At 44.9% G+C, this 24,428-nt stretch overlaps 1 protein-coding gene across 2 annotated transcripts in view; it reads right to left on the bottom strand.

The window, feature by feature from the left end:
- SND1 (staphylococcal nuclease and tudor domain containing 1) overlaps window positions 1-17,372 on the bottom strand; it is a 425,720-nt gene extending 408,348 nt beyond the window's left edge. For both annotated transcript variants that reach the window (XR_014066017.1, XM_081531207.1), the window contains exon 1: window positions 17,083-17,372. Coding sequence is in view for 1 of the 2 variants with exons in the window: in XM_081531207.1 (XP_081387333.1) it covers window positions 17,083-17,160 (78 nt within the window). In the remaining variant the exon portion in view is untranslated. The remainder of the gene's footprint in view (window positions 1-17,082) is intronic.
- Between the last annotated feature and the right edge of the window lie 7,056 nt (window positions 17,373-24,428).

Genomic DNA, 24,428 nt, shown 5'->3' with positions numbered 1-24,428 from the left:
TCAAAGATTCTCCCCTCCCAGAGTTCAATACTTAGTCCACCCTTCTCTCTCTGCCTTCTCTCAGGCAACTCCAGCAGCCTTCAGCATTACTTCACTCTCCCCTAAGAAATTCACGTTTCCTCTGGAATAATTTTCTTCAACCTGCTTCCTTCATCAGCCCTCTTATGATGAGATGTCAAATTTCCCTTGTTATCACCTTTCAGAATGTTTTACCTAACTCATTTCCAACCACTCGGTTATTTCCTGTGAGCCATCAGGTCTATTGTCAACAGAAACCACTCAAATCTATATCCCAGACCACACTGAGAAATCTCCCAATTAACTATTCAATATTCAATTGTCCTCCCACTTTCCTCAGTCTTTTCCTACCTGTTGCAAAGAGATACTTCGAACAAATGCTGTCATCTCTTCTAGGATTATCTTCTCCCTGGTTCTTTTATTTCAGTTCAGTTCAGTTCAGTTCAGTCGCTCAGTTGTGTCCAACTCTTTGCGACCCCATGAATTGCAGCACGCCAGGCCTCTCTGTCCATCACCAACTCCCGGAGTCTACCCAAACCCATGTCCATCGAGTTGGTGATGCCATCCAACCATCTCATCCTCTGTCATCCCCTTCTCCTCCCGCCCCCAATCCTACCCAGCACTAGGGTCTTTTCCAATGAGTCAGCCCTTCGCATGAGGTGGCCAAAGTACTGGAGTTTCAGCTTCAACATCAGACCTTCCAATGAACACCCAGGATTGATCTCTTTTAGGATGGATTGACTGGATCTCCTTGCAGTCCAAGGTACTCTCAAGGGTCTTCTCCAACACCACAGTTCAAAAGCATCAATTCTTCGGTGCTCAGCTTTCTTCACCATCCAACTCTCACATCCATACATGACCACTGGGAAAACCATAGCCTTGACTAGACGTACTTTTGTTATTTATTCTCATTTAACCAAGATCTCTTGATAGACTTACATCCCAAAGCCAATATCCAAATAGCACAGTAACAAAACCATGTCTAAGTGCCTAAACTGATGGCAGTGAGAGTAACATTTTCACTTCATCTCCAGAGAAGAAGCTCACAGAGAAATGTTGTAGAGGCAAAGAACACACTGACAGGGTAGCAAGCACTCAGTGAAGAAGACAAAAACAATCAAGGCAGCTCCTGGCCCTCTCCAAGGGGCTCAGAATCTACTCCGCCTCCCCAGCTAGACCCCCCATTAGAACAAGATGCAGCCACTGAAAACAGCAAATTCTAGATTCTATAACTTTGATGTAAAAATCTGGTCTAAGCACTGTTTGTGCACCAAGTATTAAAGATATTCACATGCCTCTCATGAATGGGGCTAAAAATTCCAAGGGTGTGTCTTCTGAATATTTTCCACATCGCAGTCTGTAACACTGTTTACCAAACAACAGACTGGAACCCTAGTCCAAAGATTTGGTTTGTGGATTATGAGAAATTTTAAAGCACTTTAAAAAGTCACCAATTGCTTTCTTAAATGCTTCAATACACATTTCTAGGGTAACTGGCCTTAGCCTACTCATGGGTTTCAAATCACCAATGCTTTTTTGGTTCAGATACACTTTGCATACCCACCCACTCTGCGTTTCAGAACTGCTATGAAAACGTGAGAGGAAGGTTGAAGGTCTTATTTCTTTTGAATCGATGTGCTGGCACTGCTGGTGTGGGAGGCAACTCCCCAAAGACAAATTTTCTGTGAAGGAAGCTCAAGAAAAAGTGTTCTGATGACAAAGACCTTTCCTTTCACCCACAAAGACGAATGGAGGTGAAACTCAGGTTGTCTGGTGAGAGGGTGCATTCCAGGCACTACTCAGTTAATGGGCTCTGTGCGTCCAGCCCTCCCCACCCTTTTGCTCTCTTTGCTTCTCCTCAATTCCAGTGCTCAGAAGAAGGAGAGACGTGTAGCCACGATTCCCGACTCAGAAAGGAGGAGAGGGGCTTCCTTGGAAATCCAGAGGCAAAGACTCTGAGCTCCCAATGCAGAGGGCACAGGTTCAATCTCTGGCCAGGGAACTAGATGCCACATGCCACAACAAGAAGATTCCACATGCTGCAACAAAGATCGAAGACCCCAAGGGCAGCAACTAAAACCTGGCGCAGCCAAATAAATGAATGAATGAAGAAATAAACGGGAGAGGGCACAGCTACTGCTTTCCCAGCTTCAGTGGCCACAGATGATGTCATCTCTTCTTTCTCCTCCTCACAGCACTGCCATCACTGAGCAACAGGTACAGTATACAAACTAGCAAACCACAATCCCACGATTAGAAAGGAGGCAGGAGACCTGCACGAGATACAGCTAAGTGAATGAACATCAGAGTTCTTGCAACATCCTAGAGAAATAAAGATTATTGCCTTTACTGCTCCTCGGGTTTTATTTCCATAAAGCCATGTGCATTTTTTTTCTTACAACTAACTGACAGCAACAGGGATGCTAGGTTATCGAGCATAATACCTAATACTGTTCAGAATGAACCATTTTGTAAAAATAGCTAATACATTTATTTTGGCTTATGTGCAGGACTGGCTGTAGAACTTGGGGAAGTCAGGTAACTTCTATGCTACCCATGAAAGGTGTTCATTTTCCCCATTTTATTGTCCAAACTTCTCTGGAAACTTTTCCTATTTGAAATGTTGATAGTCAATTTGAGATGTCAAAATAAAGAAGTGGATGTCACAAATCTACCATAAACTTTTCAGAGTCCTTTATTGCTAAATTAATGTTCCATTCTAGAATTCTTACAATTAAAATCCTTCTGAGTGTGTGATGAAGTCCCTTATCACCTAACACAGCTGGAGATTACAAGGCAAGGGGTCCTTCCTTCCCCACTATATGCTGGGGCCCCAGCCCACCCCATCCTCCACCATAATGCACAGATTTGCACACCTCTTCAAGAAGCAAAACAGAAGGCCATTTGGCCATGATCTGGAATTTGCTTACAAGTACTGCCCAGGAGAGAGTGTCCCTCCATTTTCATTAAAAATACCAATAATAGAGATGTCCCTGGTCATCCAGTGGTTAAGATTCTGTGTTTCCAATGCAGGGAGCATGAGTTTGATCCCTGGTCAGCGAACTAAGATGCCGCATGCTACACAGCAAAGCCAAAAAAAAAAAAAAAATGCAGTAATATTCTACTTACCCTATACTATCACTAAAGCCCAACTCTATGATTCCCTTCACCCTTTTGGGGGTGGGGGTGGGCGGTGCACACTCTTTCCAACGTATTACCAAATAAATGAACGTCTTTGACACATAAAGCACAGAAATTTCACAACCAAGTTGATGGACAGCTCAGACTCCTGGGGCATCTTTACTATGTTTAGCCCTGTGCTATCAATTCCTTTCAAAAACTCGATTTTCCCTGTTACTCAGATAATCTGAGTTGCAAGTTTACTGTTCTTTCTACACTGGTTTTCTGCTTCTCCTGTTGATAATCAAAGAAGCATATTTTCTTACAACATGAGAGTAAGGGAGGTACGCCCATTAGGAGCACCAATCCAGGGACAACAAAGAATTCAATGGAAGCCAAAATTCAATGGAAGCTGAGCAGCCTAGCCAGCAGCCCTGCACCGCCTGGCTGTGTGACTTGCTGGCAGGGAGATGACTAACACGTGGGCAGGAGGGCTGAACTGGGAGCCAGGCCTGGACCCCATGGAGACCCTGCGGGAGGTCTTGGGAGAGTCTAAAGCTCTCCTAAGAGAGGAGTTTAATAAGATAACTCGGATTTTAAGTAACAGAGGCAGCCTCCTGGCTCCTGGGCTTCCAAAGGGCTCACCCGACAGGAATAATAACACAATTACTGCACCTAGAATAATAGAGCTCAGCAGGGTCCCAAGACCCAGGTCTCCCCTCTCATTCACCTACACGCAGGGGAAAGGAATGGAAGGAAGAAATGTCCCACTTTCCATGAAGACCTGGGACAGTCCTATTAGGTAAGCAGATAAATTACACTTGGCAAAGTAAGTCACTGTTTTGGGTGGCTGCCAAAAATAAAAATGCCCCTGGAATTAAAGCCTGTATATAAAGCAATGCCCTCTCCTAGGACAGAATTCCTAGTTTAGAAGTTTGTAGCATTGCATTCTAGAGACTGGAAACAGACTTAAACGTCTCGCTTCTCATTCCTTTCTCTACCACAAACTTCCAACAGGCCTTTAGGCACATTGCCTTCAACTGGTACCTCGACTGCAGGTTGCTTGCAGCTGCCTTCAGGAACATCTGAGTATACCCACCTGGACCTACTCATTTCTGCTGTCTTTTATCTCCCCCGTTTTATTCCTCTACCTCTGTCAAGACTTGTCACTTTCACCATCTCCCCAGAAAAGAGGTTTAAAGCAAAGAAACTGACCTGAAATATGACATCTGATTTTTCCAACCCATCCATTCTCCAAGAAAAGCTTCAGTATTTCACTTCATGAGTTCCCCCTTCTACTACAAAACATGGTTACCTGCCTCTATTAAACAGCATTTCAATGAGACAGACACCTAATATCTCAACAGCCTAAAAAGCTTTACCCAGAATCAGGCTCACAGCCTGGTCTCAAACCAAAGCTGCCTGTGCTTCATAGAAGCCTGGAGACACCCCACACCTTAGGCCATCCTCCCAGCAACTTATGGAACCATCTACCCTCAGTTTATTTTGGCCTCTCTGAACTATGTCAACCCAATCTTTCCCCAAAACCCACTAAATGTACATTTTATCACTCAAATTGGGACACTCGGAGAGTGAAAATGGGATATTACTGACAGTCATGGCAAGACAACAGCCCCGGGCAAACTGGGATGTAAGTTGCCCTGTCCTTACAAAGGTGGGAGGCCAGGTAAGGTGCTGTTCCTTGCAAATAACCAATTTATGCTGATCCTACACACACTGTTCCTCTCTCCCAGTCTCCAAAAGAGGACCAGAAAATGCTCAGACAAATCTGGATTACCTAGTCCATGCTGGGGCAAAGAAAATAGAATGTTTTACACTATAGTGGCAAATTTTTCCTAAATATATCAAGTTTTGATCATTTAGAAGGGAGGGCAGGGTGGAGATGGAATGCAGCCCAGTTCTGAAGTACCAGAAGCTAGGGGGTCGCAGGGAGGAGAGGGCAGGAGCCAAAGGAGTTAAAAATTTTGCCAGATGCATTTCTACCTGACTAGCCTCACCGGTGCCACTGAACTTCACCTAGTATTCACACACACAACTGCACTTTTCCATGCACTATCTAAATCTGTTTAAGCTTTCCTAAGAGTTAAATGAACAATGCCTCCAAAGCTCAGACGGTTAGACATTTACTGGTGCACACCTTTCTGCTAAGCCAAAATTAGGGACCGATATGTTACCCGTTTTTTATTTGTGCCGAGGACATGAAAGAAAGCAAATGCCATCACACTGTTTGAAAAATAAAAGGACATTGTAGTCAAAAAGTAACAATAATAAAAGAAAAAATATGATCTTAAAATTAAAGCCAGTCTTTCAAACTGGGGGTGGCTGAAGATGGACATGAATTTGAGCAAACACCAGGAGACAGTGAAGGACAGAGGAGCCTGGTATGTTGCAGCTCATGGGGTCACAGAGTCGAACACAACTTAGCGACTAAGTAACAACATTACAAAACTTGCCGGGTGCCACTCTTGCCCTCATGTTGCCTCAGTTGGTTCCATTTCCACCCTCATCTGAGCTGGGAAGAACTCCAGCCAATGGTCTGAATACTGCCTTCTTTCATTTTATCAGCAAGAATCTCATGAGGTGAGCACTGCTCATTTACAGGCAAAGCTGGAAGGTAAAGGTTCAGTGACTTGCCCAAGGTATCGTGGCCAGTAGTCCGTGACACTAATGACGTGGGCACAGCCACCCCAGAAAATCGGTTTGATTCTGTCTCCAGAGACAATTTATGTGTCCGTTTTCCAAAGTGTGGGCTTGTTTAAAAAACAAAACAAGAAAAACTGGTTCCCGTAGTATATGATCCCAGTGTGTACCAGCATTTAATATTCATATGTAAGTAAGAGCTGTCTCCTGTCTTCTTTTCAGTTCTCTTTCAATCCCTCCCATTAAATGAAGTTTCAGTTGAGAGGCAGGAAGCCTTCAGCACATCTCTACCACCTGTTACACACTTCCTTCAGAGTCTTCTGCAAAATGCTGTACCTAGTTAGAATTTAATAACACCCGCCATTTTGTTTTCATTGTGGGGTTTTTCTGAAGGTACTTTCTAGTAAGCAGTAACTAGCAAGTTATACTGGTTTCCCATTTTCAATGGTGAAACCATTTCCTTTTAAAATAACATGACGATTTTTAAAGACAATTTTCATCCTAAATCAAAGTAGAGGCAGTGTTCGGATATGCTGAAAACATGACAGGGGCACATGCACGCCTGAAACCCAGGAAACTGGAGGTAAACCCTTTCCGGGGTTGAAATCAGCTGGCCCCGGTTCAGCCTCTCTGAACAACTCTGAAAAATGGCCGGGTTTCTCAGAGCAGGATGTGGTCAGATTCACCACCACTACCACCCCCACCTTCTAATCCAAGTAGAAAAAAAGAAAGAAGAAGAAGAGCTATGTATTCATACCAGTCTGTAGGGGAAAAAAAGTCAGGCCTCTCACAAGACCTTGCCTCTGACCTCCTCCTGTCATCCGTAGCTGGGCAGTGGCACACTTCTTAGCGAGGGAGCTTACTAGAACCCAGAGAGAGCAGACAAGGCTAGAGCCCTCAGAGGCGACTCTCCTGCAAGTTCAAGACCTTAAAACCCCTGGGGGGCCTTGAAGCAATTAAACAATGGTGATTTAATGATCCCCAGAAGCTGAACCCTGCCCTCGAGGTTTTCAAGGGTACTGACTGGGGAAGCAGACTACCAATTGTGAAATGATTAATTAGTGTAAGGAGGTTGTTGGGCTTCCCTGGTGGCTCAGATGGTAAAGAATCTGCCAGCAATGCAGGAGACCTGGGTGAGATTCCTGGGAAGATCCCCTGGAGAAGGGAATGGCTACCCATTCCAGTATTCTTGCATTCTGCCCTCAACCGAATCTAAGATGATCCTTGTAGGATATAAAAAGTTAAAGTCTAAATTTGGTGGCCCCTGCAGCCACCAAAAACATGAAGTGTACTTCCAGGAATCTGTCTTAGGGAAATGCTAACACAAGAACACAAAGATGTATCAAAGAATGCTAACATATCAACAGGGAAAAAAATGGGTAAGTAAATATACCCAAACTACGGAACACTCCTCAAACACTGAAGAATGAGACAGACGTATAATCATGACACTGAAAGGTAGTTTTGACAATTAATTTTAAAAAGGAAGTTACAGAATTCATTATAACCTCATTTCTGTTTCTTTAAAAAAAAAAATGTGGGGTGTATATGTCTGCATGAAAAAAACTAGGAAGTACATTTACTTACAGGGATGAGAATGAATGGCAGAAAATTCATAAAGAGGGTAGGGAGAAAGATTTTTGCAGTCAACTTTACATAGTTCTGTACTGTCTAAAGTCTTAAGAGCAAGCATTAAGTCCAAATTTTAAACACTGACAACTGTGAAATGACTAACACTGGAGGGCACTCACCTGAGCATTTGGAAGGATTTCTGGGATGAACTAGAAAAGCTGGTCAAGAAAAGGAAAGGCCCCCAAGAGATTGCAAATGCGACCCTTCATCCTCAGGCCTTCAAAGGCTTGAGAACAATAGGAAAATTTTATCTCCACATTTGGCAAGCTAGTGGAATAAGAACTAAAGACCAAGACCACCAAAGAGGTCATTTGGGGTTTTACTGGTGTTGTTCTTGTTCAGAACGGGGCTTATAAACAAGAGACAGGATGGATATAAAGACACATCAAAAAGCCCACGTGCATGGTTCTATAGGATTAAAAGGGCAGAAAGTGAGAAACAGAGAATCTTCATGCTTGTGGATGACACCAAAGACTTCCACAGTAATAATGTGCCAAGGTATCTGTGCCAAATTATAGGAAGATCTGGGGAATCTATGCAAATAGAAGGAAAAGTAACAGATGAGTGTTAAAATGAGCATATGGCCTTAATCAGGCACATAAAACAACTTCTCAGCTGTCAGTTCTGACCTAGGAATAAGCTCTCAGAGTCACTGTAAATGGACTCCTGGGGACATCAGCCCAATATTGAGCTACAGATTAAAAGCAATGCAAAGTGTCCTGGGAGCCATCAAGATAAGTGCTAAAAAGAAAAAAAGAAGCTACTATCTCCCCTCGTCTACAATTCCGGTGCACTGGCCCCAAAAGCATGCACTCCTTTTGCATTTATGTCCTGACCCTTCAACTACATACAGCACAGGAGTTAAATAAGCTCAATGGGTCTCAAATGCCAGCCCCTGGATCAATCCCAAAGGGTCCCTCTTTCAGGAGAGAAAGCCACCTAGGAGTGGCTTTTTAAAAATATGAATTTCCAGGCCACATGTGCAGATTCTAATTCAGTGCCTCAGAACGACCTTCCAGGTGGTCCTGAGGCAAGGATGTGTTTAGAAAATCACTGCGCTCTTAGGAACTCACTCTCTCTCTCAAAATCTCCTCCCAGAAAGAATGTAAGAAAGCTTACAATAAAAAATAAACTCAAAGGAAAAGAAACCCTGTGAGGAACTACCAAGAATAGATTTAGATGATTCCTATACTTGCACATTAAACAGAAGTGGGGAAGATCTGCAGGACAATGAGAATAATCTAAAGGAAGAGGCTTTGGCCTCAGAGCATGAAAGCCAGAGCTCAGAACCTGACCAAGCCCCAAGCTCCTGCCAGACTCACCCAAACAAAGGGCCATGATAAACTCTCCCCGTGAGCTACACGCTCCCAGAGTGCCCTCATCATCCCCACCTTTCTCAGGTCTAGACCTGCTGCCCCAGGAAAATGGCAGGGTGTTCACAAGCAGAGGTGAGACTGCGTAAATAAAACCCACAGGCACCATGTTCCTCTGGGTCCCAAGCAACCATTCCCACTAGTCTATCCTGACACCACTGCTGATGCCAGGAACCTCCCTGGTCTAATTCTACCCACCCTCCAGCCACTCCAGTAACTGGTCACTTAGTCTAACTCAAATTCTAACTCTGGTCTTCCACACTAGAAAATTATATTTCGATTAATCTACCTTCTCAAAAAATAAAAGTAAAACAAGCAATGGGAACAGAAAATATGTCTCCCGCAAGGTAAGCATCAATTCAAAGTGAAGACTAGCAGAAGGTCTGAGATTCCTCAGCTTTGATTCATGCCTGAAAGACATGTAATATAGGGTTTCTGATACAACTGCAGCCTTTGGGGACTGCAAGGAGCTTCAGAGTCCAACCACTTCGTTTAAGAGAAAAAGAAAGTGCCTGAAAGGTGTACTACCTTACCCCACAGTGCCCAGAGGGAGACCAGCAGCAGCTGGCCTAGAACTGTGTCCCCTGAATCCCAGGGTGATGACCTCTCTTCTCCAACAGGCTACTTCCCAGGGACAATGTTAATACTGGGTTGGCCAAAAAGTTTGTTCAGGTTTTTCCATAAGCTGCCATGGGAAACCCAAACGAACTTTTTGGCCAATCCAATACATGGGCTTTATTAACGTGAACCACAGATCCCCAATCTCCTCAATTCCCCTTATTACACATGAGGTTGGTGTTACAAGACCATAGCAGACTACTTCCCACATAAAGAGAACATGGAGCACCTCATAAAGAAGCGAAAGGGAGCCTTAGAGTCACCATAAGCACATAAATGGAGAAAATTTGTGCCAGCCCAGTTTACATCAGAGACTAAACATCTCAAAAACAACATCTGAAAAATATCATCTAAATTGCCACTAGGTTTATTTTTCCTGTAAGTCGCTTAACTTCCTAATTTAAAAAAACTGCCAACGGAAACCACTGTTCTTTTTATTCCCCTAAATATTAGAACTGAGTGAGAAAAACATAACATTAATTTATCATATTGAGTCTCACTGAAAGTAAGTGAAACCCCACAACACTCCATCTGCATCAAATGTGCACAACCTGTGATTCTGCATCAATTTCTGCCATAAGAACAAAGCATATGTCGGTCTCCCAAGAGAGGAACAGCAACAGAAACTGGGTGAGGAAAACACAAAAATGAAAAAAACTAGGTGTTGGGACTTCCCTTGTGGTCCAGTAGCTAAGACTCCATGCTCCCAATGCAGGGGTCTCAGGGAACTGTATCTCACATGCTGCAATTAAAGATTTCCCATGCTGCAACTAAGGGCTTCCCTGGTGGCTCAGACGGTAAAGAATCTGCATGCAATGCAGGAGGTCTGGGTTCGATCCCTGGGTTGGGAAGATCTCCTGGAGAAGGAAATCCAGTATTCTTGTCTAGAGAATTCCATGGACAGAGTAGCCTAGTGGACTACAGTCCAGGGGTCGAAAAGAGTCGGACACAACTGAGTGACTAACATATGCTGCAATTAAAGATCCTGTGTGTGACTGTCCCTGATAGCTCAGTGGTAAAGAATCCACCTGCCAATGCAGAAGACACAGGTTCGATCCCTGGTCTGAGAAGGTTCCACATGCCAAGGAGCAACTAAGCCTGTGCACCACAACTATTTTGAGCCTGTGCTCCAAAGCCTGGAAGCCACAACTATTGAGCCCACATGCTGCAACTACTGAAGCCCACAAGCCCTAGAGCCTGTGCTCCATAACAAGAGAAGCCACCGCAATGAGAAGCCTACGCACCACAACTAGAGAGTAACCCCCACTCTCCACAACTAGAGAAAAGCCTGTGCAGCAACAAAGACCCAGCACAACCATAAATAAATAAGTAAAATTAGTAAAAAAAAAAAAAAAAAAAGATCCTGTGTGCACAACTGAAACCTGGAGCAGCCAAATAAATAAATAAATATTTTTTAAAAAAAGAAAAAAAACACAAACCTGGGTGGATATCTATCTCCAAAGAAGAAATAGGAGAAAAAGCTACGTAAGCCCAGTAAGAGCTGAATCCCTTTACTTCCTTCCTTGCCCCCGATAAGGAAAAGAATTTCCTAAAATCTTCAGCTATTCTCTTCCTTGAAGAAATGAAATAAAATCTAAACATCAGATTCCAAAGGATATCTACTGTACCCACTGCTAGAATCATACATGTCAGCTGGCTTGACAGCCCATGCTCATAAGTGAGTTTCACAACAGGCCTTAGTTCCTCCTCAAATGTATGCATGCTAAGTCACTTCAGTCACGTGCGACTCTGTGCGACCCTATGGACTGTAGCCTGCCAAGCTCCTCTGTCCATGGAATTCTCTAGGCAAGAATACTGGAGTGGGTTGCCTTGCCCTCCTCCAGGGGATCTTCCTGACCCAGGGATCGAACCTGAGTCTCTTACATCTCCTGCACTGGCAGGCAGGTTCTTTACCACGAGCGCCACCTGGGAAGCCCAGAGACTCCTTACCTGCATTCAAAAACCTGGCCAATTTTCTCTTTTGAACTTAACAGATGAAAACTAAAATATTCACGTATTTCCCCAATTTTATTCTCCAAGTAAACTGGGCATAGATGCACAAAATCATCTGCCTCCTTATCACCAGCACTGAGAACAACCCAGCCTCAGGAGTCCCCAACCCTGCATGAGCCCTTCCTTCCTGACCAATACTTTGAGCTCTGAAGCATGCTACTCTGCTTTTCAACATCACTATTACCTAAAGCTTGCTAGGTTAAAAGTGTTGCCAGAGGCCAGAGCTACTACATTCCAAGCAGTAATAAAATGATGTCAGAAGCATAAACTTCATCAGGTTCTAGATGCTATGTGACTCTTGCCGAGCCTGTTCTTGGCATTTATCATCTCATCTAGGTCCTATCCACTGAAAGGTGGTGACCTCGGGAATACATGATTGGCTGGTAGGAAGTCAAAGAACCCTGGTCTTGGCCCTGTAAGAAACATGACCAAGAGCAAGCATTTTGTTTTAAATCAGTCTCCTATCAATTATATTTATCCTGTAGACTTAATGTCTGCTGCTGATCTGACCAGGGCTTCCCTGGCAGGCTACAGTCCATGTGGTCACAAGAGTCAGGCACAACTGAGTGATGAAACAACAACTTATCTCACCAGGATACCGGAACCACCACCGCCTCTGCTGCCCTTTCTGCCTTTTCTTACCCTAAAACGTGTATATTAACAGCTCAGGTTAAACCCATACCATGTATGTGGAACACTGAACTTCAAGAAATTGAAAAGCAACTGTAAATATTCTGAAGATAACCACCAATGGATACCTACAATCTTCGTACATGCTATTCCCTCTGCCGGGAACTCTTCCTCTGTGGCTGGTTGATCTCAGCTGAAGGAAGCCTTCCAATTTAAAGGAGCCACCCCTTCCCTTCCTTACTCCTGACTACTCAGTCCCATTCCCCTACTGGAAATCACCCTCATATCATGCTTATTTCTTATGTACTTGTCTGTCTCCTCCATAAACTGTAAGGGCAGGGATATGATTTACTTTTTTTACCACTGTTTCTCCAATACACAGGCAGCGCTTGACACAGATGATCAATAAAACTTGTTGGAGAAAGGAAATACGATTGCTCATCATCTCTATCATTAGTTAGTACATGGCAGCAAGCCACTGTTAGCATGACTAGAGCCAAAGGTATGCTTCTTTTTCAAACTGGAAAAATGACAGGAAGTCTTTAAGACAGAGCAAAAACTTAGTGCTCCTTTACTTACAATTTTGATTGAAAGCTACCATGCTCACTTGCAGGCTTTCCTTGTGGCTCAGCTGGTAAAGAATCCACCTGTGATGCAGGAGACCTGGGTTGGATCCTTGGGTTGGGAAGATCCCCTGGAGAAGTGAAACGCTGCCCACTCCAGTATTCTGGCCTGGAGAATTCCACGGACTGTACAGTCCATGGGGTCACAAAGAGTCAGACATGATGAGCAACTTTCACTCACTTACTCACTCATACTCACCTGCTGGGAAGTAGACAATTTTAAGACTAGAGGGAAAAGTCTTCCATCCTATTCCACCTACTGCTTTGCAAATGTGTGCTCAGTCACTAAGTTGTGTCCGACTCTTTGCAATACCATGGACTGTAGCCCACCAGGCTCCTCTGTCCATGGGATTTCCCAGGCAAGAATACTAGGGTGGGTGGCCATTTCCTTCTCCAGGGGATCTTCCCAACCCAGCGATCGAACCTGTGTCTCCTGCATTGGCAGACAGATTCTTTACCACTAAGCCACCTGGGAATCTTTGCAAATGGCCCTAGTAAAATACTGTTATTCACCTACCTTGTCCCTTTGAGTGGTAGAATAGGGTATTTTAAGTAGCTTAGGAAAGGTGTTTTTCTTTCACAGTCGGCATGAGCTAAGTGCACATAGGAAGGAACAGATCAGCAGACTACTACTCTGTCCTCACTACACTCTGAAGACACATACTTCTTAGCTCAGAAATCTAGTAACACTTAGCTGGAATGATCTAAATCACAGACAGCAATTCCTACAAGCTGTACACTGGAGAAATTCCCACTAACCTCCTCACCAGAAAGCCTACAGCCCACTTCCCAACAGCCTGGCAGCACAATTCCTGTCCAATTAGGGCCATCTCTTTCTTTAGGTGCCCCGGCACTTAAGTCATCCAGTGAGGATCATGGTTCTAACCATAAAGCCAAAGATTAGCAGAGGGATTCCTTTCCCCTTTCAAACGGGATGGGGTGAAATGGGAATTGGGATCTGGCCTTCCACACCATAAGGAGGATGAGATAGGCTGCTGCCATGGCTGCTTCTGATGAGCACTGAAGATTCAAGAACTACGGCGGATTCACTCTGCTGTATGCTCCTGCTTGAAAAGATATGCACACATAAGATAGGACAGTTAAAGACTTCAAAAAGGGCTCTGTCCCCCAAGACAGAAATCAATGGGGTCAGCAAAACCAGAGAAAATTGCCATCTCTACGTAGCTGCTAAGTGGGGTGACTGAATTTCACACTCACTACCCTGGAGACTTCTCCCAACCTCTATTTAACATGGGCTGACAATATTCTGAGACAGCTAAAGAAAGTCTAGCAAATTACCCAAGAAACCCAGAGTTACAATCCTCCAGGATTTCGAGAAAAGATCTGATGTGACACAGACATTTACTTTCCCAGGTTCTATTTCACCTGCCCACACACTTGCCAGTCTTATCCCAACTCAAAAAAACATATAAATCCACCTTCAGCTTTTCCATCATCCTCACTGCCTTCTCAGTAACAGAAGAGCCCCACAATGATTGTGTCAACTCACTGCCCACTTCCTCCAACATATTCCAGAACCAACTCTGTCCCTTGGCTCCTACTGTCAACAGCAGACGCAGCCCCCACCATCATTTAAAAAAATTGGTCAAATGCAAACATTTTTTTACTACTTGATTCCCAAGTTCTTTCTGCTTCCACCTTAGAAAAAGGAACGCAGTTGACTAAGATGGCAAAGCAGAGACCAGAAGAAACATGCAGCTTCCACTGCCTTATAACCTGTTCTTTACCCAAAAGAGGAAGAATGAGTATTCCCCTTCACTGCAGCAAACTTCAACCCAAGAACACTTCGGACCTTCAGCTCAGCCTGAGTCCAGACAAATCCAGAGGGCTTGGCCTGAAAGGCCCAAGTCTGGTTGGTCGGTTTCTGCCCCTCAACCCAAAGGCAGAAAAGCAGTCACTGATAATTACTTTTTTCCTAGTCATCAAACTATTTCCTCCTCACCTCCCTCTGTCACAGAGCTCCATCTTCCCTCGCAGAGTTCTTACGAAGCAGTTCCTGGTACCACTGGAAACAATTACTCTCCAGGAAAATACAACTTCGCTAAGTAGAAGAGCTTTACACACAGCAATTTGCCAGGGGTCAATTTTTCATTCCAGACAGGTTTTGAAGCCTGGCACAAATCTGCCAGTGGCTCCGCAGTTCACCCGGCTTCCCACCTCTAATCTCTGCCTGGAACTCACCCACCCACCCCTTTGCAGCTTGAAAACAGAAAAACAGCAGTACAGGCAACTCTTAACACCTTCTTCAAAGCCTGCTCCCACCCTAATGTGTCTTCCACACCACATTCCTTTGCTTATGGTAAGGACCATAAGCACCAAATAAAGGCACTTACTGCAACAGCAGCTCCCGGACAAGACAGGAGTAACATCTAATCTCTCCTAGGCTCAATTACAGTCAGCTTCACTTTCCTGCAATTTTGTGGCCATGCATCACTGGCCCTGCCCTCTGTTAAAATCATTGCCTGGAGTCAGAGGCATTGAACCACGATTGTTGAAAAGCCTATGCTTTGGCCAACAGGGTCTAGGTTCAAGTCCCAGCTCTGCTTCTCATTACCATTTAAAAAGTACCTGTCCTGGGATAAACTATTCTTTCAAAACCTCAGATTACACATCTGTAAAATGTAGCCAATGATCCTATCCACTTGTTCAGTATTACAAATGAGATAATACAAACAGAAAACTCAGCACAAGTCATGAGCCTTAATAAACAAGTTACTGTTGATACTCAGTATTCATGGGAGTAATCTGAGGACAGGTATGGTCACCCCATAGAATCCAGATGCCTTGGAAACCTCTAGCATTTGTAGAAGCAAAAATATGGTCAGCCCCTTTCCGCTCCCACTCTACAAATAAGAGGGGCCTTTAAGAAAAATTCAAGCCTTAGCAAAGGAAAAAAACTCGGACAAGATTCACTTGGTGCTGCCAATCCCACTACCAGACGGCCAAGCACTGCTCTGTTCCTATGGTGAAGGGAAAGATCAGTGCAAATGAAAAAGGTAATTTAAGAGGAGCCACTTCAGGATAATCCTTTCATAGGTCATTTCAATACTTCAGAGAGGTGAAACTATGCGGACCCTGGAAATTCCCTCCTCATTCAGTTTCTGATAAATTCTGACTCTCCATTTAAGTATAAATAAATAGGAAAAGCACTACCGAAAAGCCTAAGAATCTCAGTTGGAGGCAGAATACTGCCTAGGAAATGAGTATGTGAGTATCAGGGGGAAAAAAAATCTTGAAATCTAATTCACACACAAGCTGAGAAACATTATAATCCTGCGAAAGACAATGAGCCAAGAAAACAATGTTTTTCAGGCTTTCTACAACTATAAAAGGCTGCAGAACTTTGGGACAAAGTGTCATAAAGAATACTTCCAGATGGAAAAGTCAGAATTGCGGCCTGAAATGAAATCTATAAGCCTGTGGCCATCACAACCAGAAATTCTGGTAACAACGAAGAAATGTCAGTTTCCAATCCTGGGGAATGTTGAGGGGAGGCCAACAGAGGGGACAATTGATACAGAGAATTTATATTACGAAATTATGATGGGGGGTTAATTTTTAATGAAACTTTCAAGGTTTTAAATTCACCATTCAAGGATGTAAAGAGTGAGGGGATATATAATCAGGCAGAATTTACAGTAACAGCAGGGGGCTGGGAATCAGAACACTTAGGCTCCCTTCCTGGCTCCAACCCAAACCACCATGTGACCTTAGGCAAGTCACTTGTCCTCTTCAAAGTTGTCTCATCCGTAGTGAGGGAACAAGGATCGCTAAGATTCCTACCCGCCTAAGGCTCTGAGAGCCAAAGAGAGGGGGGAGCATAGATATGAAGAGCTCTCAGGACTACTGACTTGACACAAGAGGTGGAGGGGAAAAGACGGGAAATGAGGGCAAGAGAGTGAGAAAACTTGGCGTAACTGAGCGTCGGTGGAAACATAATAGCTTCAAGAAGGCCAAGTACTCCAAGAGTTCCATGGAAGAGCGGACGTCAAGATCTATGAAAAACTGCAAACCACTCAGCATATGCCAAAATGGACAGAAGGACGGTGAATAGGAGGACGGATACCAACAAATCCCCGTTAACTAATTAGTAATCGATCTGTCCCGGTAAAAAGCCAGGAGACTTGAGTGCCGCGATCACGGAAATCACTGTGACCCCCTAATGCCAGGGTGTCCTGGAGGCAAAGTACCGAAGGGGAGTCCGTGTCGACCGGCGTTTAGGGAGGGGATTCCGAGATTGGGTGAAAAGTGAGGAAGGGGCAGAGGAAAGAGGATCTGGGAGACAGTGCAAGCTGGCGGTAGGGGAAGGAGCCAGCGCCAGACTCCCGCACGGTGGCGGCCAGTGGGATCGGTGTCCCGGGCCCCGCTCTCACCATCTTGACGATGCCCCGTTGCACGGTGGGGACCGCGGGTCCCCCGGAGGAGCCGCCGCTCTGCGCGGAGGAGGCCATGTGTAGCGATGGAAAACCAGCGATTAAGGCGGTGGCCGGCTAGGACGTGTCAATGTGGGTGTCGGTGTTGGTGAGAGGCTGCCGCGGAGAGGAGCGGGCGAGGGACCAGCTGTGGGCGACAGACTGGAGGGACGCGCTGGGCGCTCACTGGAGCAGCAGCAGGACTGGGAGCAAAAGAGACGCGATCTCCACCGCCGCCACACGTTCTACTCGCCGCGCAAGCGTGCCAGAGCGCCACCGCCCTCCGGCCAATTAGAACCAGGAACCCGCCGGACCCCAAGCCAATAGGCACCCTGCTTGCGGAGCCCCGCCCCTTAGTCTCAAAACCGGTCAAGAGCTTCAGGAAGCGCTGAAAGAGCTGATTTGCAGTGATGGGCTAAGTATGAGGCGGGACTTCCGGGGCAGTGGTAGTAGGTAGTGTCGGGAGGTGTAGTGGAAAGGAAAGGACACGTCAGCATCTGGCCGCGGGGCGCAGTGGGCCCTGGGAGCCCCGGGGGCGGGGTCAGCTTCGTCCTGGGCCTGGCCCCGCCCATTACGCCCCGCCCCGTTGGCGGCTGGGTAGCCCTTGTGGACGTTAGCTTGCCCGGAGGGCGCACCCAGCTAGAGCGAGCTGGGAACGCAAGACAGCTAGGCCGAATTGTGGAGGGATTTCAGTTCTGGTGCATACCGACTTCCGACATTTTACCTCAGCTAAAAGTGTGCCTTGACACCGAATGTGACCGAACGCCCTCCTGGCGGTCGGGAATATATCTCGCTCCTGTTTGTGTCGCCGGTGTCTCGCACATGTTAGGCGCTCGATTAATGTTTTTTGGTGAAAGAAATAAATCTCGTTTACGGGGTTATATGTCTTGTGCGCCAGTGAAGTTACGGAAAGCCTTGCTAACACGCTCTCAGTTGACCGAGTGAAGAAAGAGCCACGCTGCCTCCAACCACCGGAACCCACCCCTTTACCTAGCCCTAGTCTTTGGCATAGAGATTGGGGAGAGGGAGGCGCAGAAAAAAGGCATATACATGTTTACCCGAATATTGAGAGACAGCTAATATTCATCGAGTGCCCACTATGAGGGGACAAAAACCTTACTTTCATGCCGGTTAATCTTGAAACTTGTTCCTACATTGAGGACAGTTCTCCCCTATACTCTTGAGAAGAGGTGATTCTCCCACACTTCACTTATCCCAGAGTCCAGTTTTGGGGTCAGCATCTTCCTAGATGCCTAGTGCTCCTTCCATACCATTAATTTGCCACCGTCTTCAAAAAAAAAAAAACAACAACTTTGTGGCAGCTCATTCCACCTAATTATAGTACTCTCCATCTCACTAGGTTTCCTGTCCTCTTTGCCTCAGTGTCACCTTGTCATTCATTGAAATTGACACCTGGTGCACACTCTTCTCCACCCAATGATCCTGAGTGACTTCCACATTTATGCACCTGACTTATCCAGTACCCTGGCCTCGAAACTCCTTCACCTTATCTTCACTGAGTTGGATCTCTGCATCCATTTAGCTACATAGCTGAAACTGTAACCTCAAACACTCCCATCTCTGATGGTAATTGCTGTCCTTTTTCCCTTCTCATTCAGTTACTTCTTATACTCTGTATTAGTTTTATCTCATAGCTCTTGTCAGGAATCTCAGCAGGGTTTAGCTGGGTGCCTTTGCCACAGGTTCCCTCACGGGACTGCAATCAAGGTGTCAACACAAGCTGTGGTCTTATCTGAAGGCCCCTTATCTGACTAAGGGAGGATCTGACTTTAAGATCACTCAGGCAGTTGTTGGCAGGATTCACGCCCTCATTTCCTTGCTATGTGGGTCTCTGCATAGGGCACAGACCATGGTAACTGGTTTGCATCAGAGCCAATGAGTGAGAGAGCATAGAGGACAGGAAGAGTCTTTTTGAAACTCATCTCAGAAGTAACATCCCATCACCTTCTTCTGTTTGTTAGATGAGTCACTAGGTCCAGCTCACTCTCAAAAGGAGAAGACTACTCCAGGGCATGAATACCATGAGGTAGGATCACTGGGGTTCATCTTAGAGACTACCTATCACACACTGTTCTTTAAGTAGAATTCAAAGACCCTAAATGTCTCTTTTTTTTTTTTACCTCACCTCACAGCTTGTGGGATCTTAGTTCCCCAATCAGGGGGTTGAACCCAGGCTCTGGCAGTGAAAGCACCGAGTCCTAACCACGAGACTGCCAAGGAATTCCCCTCTATCCTCCTTACATCAGCTCTTTTCTGCTCTCTTCTGGTCCCTTGGGTGGTCCCCATTGTTTTTGCCCCTCTCTTACCAGTATCCTCATCTCTAATCCCCATTGTCTTCTATTGAACTCAGCTGTCAAAACTCCAATTCTAGATCTCTCTGTCTTCTCCAAACCTACCACTTAACTAGAACAAACATGCAGGTAATCACCATAGTGAATTCATAGGTCCTCATGCATTGCTGGAAATTTTTTCTGTTTCCTCAGTCACATTGGTCTCCACCTCCATGAGTCTGATTTGTTGCTGTTGCTGTTGAATTAAGACTTAATTTTTATAGAGGAGTTTTAGGTTCACAGCACTATTGAGAGGAAAGTACAGAGAGTTGTCATGTATCCCCTGCCCCCCCACATGTGCATAGCCTCCCTAATTATCAACATCCCCACAAGAGAAGTACATTTGTTACAGTTGATGAACCTCTATTGACACATCATAATCACTCCAGGTCCATAGTTTACATTATTAGGGCTCACTCTTGGTGTTGTACATTCTGTGAGTTTGGACAGATGTATATTGGACATCCATCCATCCCTCCATCAGTACAGTATCATACACAGTATTTTCCATGCCCTAAAAATCCCTGGGTCTGTTTTAAACCTTCTCTGTTTTCCTCTTAATTTCGACTCCACTGTCTCCCACACTCTCTAACAGTGATAAGGTCTCCTACTTCAAAGAGATAATAAAAGCCCTCAAGAACTCCCTCTGTTTCCCACCACAAACTCTAATTTTGCTTCTCATTCTTCTCTGCATTTCTTGTTACAAAGAAAAAACTTCCTACGGCTTAGGCTAAACTCTCCATCTGTGTCCTGCATCCACCCCCTCCACTTTCTCAAGCGTTCTCAGATAATTCCCTCTCCTGATTTCACAGCCTCTCAGGTTATCCTGGATTCTTCTCATTAATATTTAAATATTCTGAAATGTCTAGCATAATAAATATTAATTTTTTCCTTTAATCTACCTCCCTCTCTAGATAGCTCTCCTCCCTTCATAGGCAAATCTTCTTGGTGAAATTCTCCCCGCTCCTTTTTTTGACCACACTATTCATCATGTGGGATCTTAGTTCCAATGCCCCCTGCAATGAAATCAGGGAGTCTTAACACTGAACCACCAGGGAAGTCCCTGAAATTCTTTGTGTTTGTTGCCTCCACATCCTCACCCTGCATTCAGTCCTCCGGCTCCTGCACTCTGACTACTGTTCTTATCAGTTTACTGAAACTGTTCTCTCCAAGGTCACTACCGAATTCCTTGTGACTATATTCAATGGACACTTTTCACATTTGGTGGTCACTTTGCTGAGCTCTCCATACCATTTGACACTGTACTGCTCAAAATGTCTCTTTCCTTCCCATGTTCCCTATATTCCTCCCATCTCTTTAGCTGTTCCTCCTAATTGCCATTATAAATGACTCTCCTTTTACCTACCCATTAATACTGGTGTTCCTCTGCTTTCTTCTCAAAGTATCTTCTTTTCTAGTTCAAAACATTCTTCCTAAGACATCTAATCCATTCCTATGGTTGCATGCTAATGATTCCCAAATATATAACTCCTGTTCAGATAAGTCTCTTGAGACGTCCTTGGTGGTCCAGTGGTAAAGACTCCAAGCTTCCTACACAGCAGGTGCATGTTCTATCCCGAGTCAGGGAACTAAGATCCACACGCTACACTGTGCAACCAGAAAATAAAAACTTTAGTAATAATAACTCTCTTGAGCTCCAGACCCATATGTACAATGATACTCTGATTATCTGCCCATGGCTGTTGCATTAGGAATTCAAATTCAACCTGTCTCACTAGCAACTTGTTATCTTTTCTCCCAAGTCTGCTCTTCCCTAGTATATGTTTCAGCCCAAACAATGACTTGAAAAGCTACCCAGTCACAAGCCAGAAATCTAGAGATCTCTGTGACTCCTCCCTCTACTTCATTCCTTAATTCTTAGTCAATCTCAGAAATCTGTTAGGTCTTCAGCAGCACAGTATAGCACATAAGAAGCCCTGCCTAGAGCAAGACTGCCTGGGTTCAATCCCAACACTGTATAACCTTGAGCAGACTATTCCATGGATTCCTCCTCTATAAAATAAAGATGTTAAAAGGACTGGCCTCTTAGGTTTATTCTGGTTTTGAGGATCGTACATGTTAGTGTATGCTAAATATATAGAACACTTCCTGGATATATGTGTTAAATTTGCTATGATTATTATTATGTATCTCCTATTGCTTCAGCCTGGCACATTTTCCCCTGGATCACTGCACTAGGCTTTCACTAGAGCTCTCTGACACCAGCCTGCCTTTACTTACAGCCCACCCATTCTTTCTGCTACAGCTGAAGTTGTATTTCTAAATGCAGATCTGATCATGTCTTTCTACTCCCTAAGCCCTTCCCACGATTTCTCTACAGCTCTTCTCTCAGCTCTACCCTTCCACAGTCTACCCAGGACAGGTGAACTTGGTTTTGACTTTTCAAGATGGCACTCCTTGGCTCCAGGCCTTTATGCCTACTTTTCTGTCTGTCTGGAGCACTCTTCCCACTCCTCTTTGCTCCTTCCCACCCCCACTTGCTTCACCTGGCTTTCATTTCCCCATCCTGCAACTCCCCACTTAAAAACCAGAATGCAGCCCTTGGAAGGCATTGACAGGAATGCCGTTCCTCTGGGCAGGATTAGTTTTGTCTTTTCTCCTACGTTTGACCTGTTAGAGCACTTAAGAGATTGTAGTATAACTGTCTCTTACCCCTGAAAAATGTCATCGGACTGTGTCTGATATACTTACAGCAGAATTCCCAGCCCAATGCTTGGTGCTGTTCAATTCAGTTCAGTTTAGTCCTCAGTCGTGTCCGACTCTTTGTGACCCCATGGACTGCAGCACGCCAGGCCTCCCTGTCCATCACCAACTCCCAGAGCTTGCTCAAACTCATGTCCACTGAGTCGGTGATGCCATCCAACCATTTCATCCTCTGTCATCCCCTTCTCCTACCTTCAATCTTTCCCAGCATCGGGGTCTTTTCCAATGAGTCAGTTCTTCACATCAGGTGGCCAAAGTATTAGAGTTTCAGCTTAAGCATCAGCCCTTCCAATGAGTATTCAGGACTGATCTCCTTTAGGATAGACAGGTTTGATCTCCTTGCAGTCCAAGGAACTCTCAAGAGTCTTCTCCAACACCACAGTTCAAAAGCATCAATTCTTCAGCACTCAGCTTTCTTTATAGTCCAACTCTGCAGTAAATATAAGTAAATATTTGTGGGTAAATGAGTGACTGAAAAGTATTCTCATATTCATTTCACTGATAAGGAACTGAAAGAAAGAAAGTGAAGTCGCTCAGTCATGTCCGACTCTTTGCGACCCCATGGACTGTAGCCTACCAGGCTCCTCCATCCATGGAATTTTCCAGGCAAAAGTACTGGAGTGGGTTGCCATTTCCTTCTCCAGGGAATCTTCCTGACCCTGGGATCAAACCCAGGTCTCCCGCATTGCAGGCAGATGCTTTACCATCTAAGCCACCGGTGAAGCCCCAAGACTGAAGTAAGATGTCGCTTGCACGTCACGGGGCTAGAGAAGTGGTAGACAAGGGATTTCTCTTTTTTTTAACTCTCTTGGATCTTGGTTGCACCATGCAGGATCTTCAGTCTTTAGCTGTGGCATAAGAACTCTTAGCTGCAGCATGTGGGATCTAGATTCCAGATCTAGACTAGGGATTGAATCTGGGCCCCTTGCATTGGAAGTAGTGAGTCTTAGCCACTGGACCACCAGGGAAGGGATTTGACAAGAGTTCTTGTGACTTTGAGGCTCATGTTCACTCTACCAATACAGGATGGTGACTTCAAAAGTCTTAAAGGTGACTGCTGTGTGGTCACACACAGACTCACATACACACATAGACTCACATACAGAGAGAGACTCTTGAGATAGACAAGATTCATTTAAACAAACAAAAACTCTATTTCCTGTATTCCTTTGAGAGTAAATTTAGGAACTATATCCCTAGTAGTAATAATAGCCAAAATATATTGAGCACTAAACACTAAACGGGCTGTGTGTTAAATGTTTTCCCCTACATTGCATAATTTAATCCTTAGAACAATGCTATGAAATAGTGTAATCAATCCCCTTCAACAAAGGAGGACATTAATGCTCAGAGAAGCTGAGCGAACAAACTCTAAGTCAATAGGTAATAAGGGATGGAGTTAAGATTGAACCCTGAACTTTCTGACCCTACTCTGCTCTAACCGTTTGGCTAGCCTGCTTCTGGGGGGGGGCAAAGCTGCCCCCTCATCCTGTATCTGCACCTATAGGGTCCAGAGGTTTCAAAGCAAACATTTTCAACTCTCCTTTGGATAAACGGGAGAAAACTCAACACTGGAGTAACTTCCTGCCTCCATTCTTCCAAGCCTCCCTCAGACTTCAACCCACCCTCCATACTGTTAACTCGCTGTTCTTTCTAAAACGCACATTTCAATCACGTAGACTCCCTCCTTAACTTTACAGAGGTTCCCCTTCTGCTTCAGACAAACTTTCAACTCCTTAGCATAGCAACGAGGCCCTCACCATCTGGCCCTGACCAACTTTTCCTCCCCTCTCTCCTCCTCTCTTCCCTTCTTCCTTCTCCTTCTTTTTAAAGTTTGTTACAGACAAGCTTGTGTTTCCCCCAGATTCGTATGTTGAAGCCCAAATCCCCTAACTGTATTTGGCTATAGGGCCTTTATGGAGATAATTCAAGTTAAATAAGGTCAGAAGAGTGGTTCCCTCATCCAATAGAATGGTGTCCTTATAAGAACAGGAAGAGAAATAGATCTCTCTCTCTCTCCCACTGTAGGTGCACAGAAGAAAGGCCATGTGAAGACAGAGCAAGAAGCTGGCTATTTGCAAGCCAGAAAGAAAAATCTCACCGGAATCCAACCCTGGCACCTTAACCTCGGACTTTCAGCCTCTGAAACTGTAAGAAAATAAATTTCTGTTTTTCTAGTCACCCAGTCTGTGGTATCTTATTATGACAGCCTGAGCTGACTAATACAATGTT

The sequence above is a fragment of the Giraffa tippelskirchi genome, chromosome 10 (assembly GCF_054371585.1).
Source record: "Giraffa tippelskirchi isolate mGirTip1 chromosome 10, T2T-mGirTip1v1.2.pri, whole genome shotgun sequence".
Classification (NCBI taxonomy): domain Eukaryota; kingdom Metazoa; phylum Chordata; class Mammalia; order Artiodactyla; family Giraffidae; genus Giraffa; species Giraffa tippelskirchi.
Note: the sequence above shows the minus strand (reverse complement) of the source record. Positions and strands in the feature narration are given on the sequence as shown.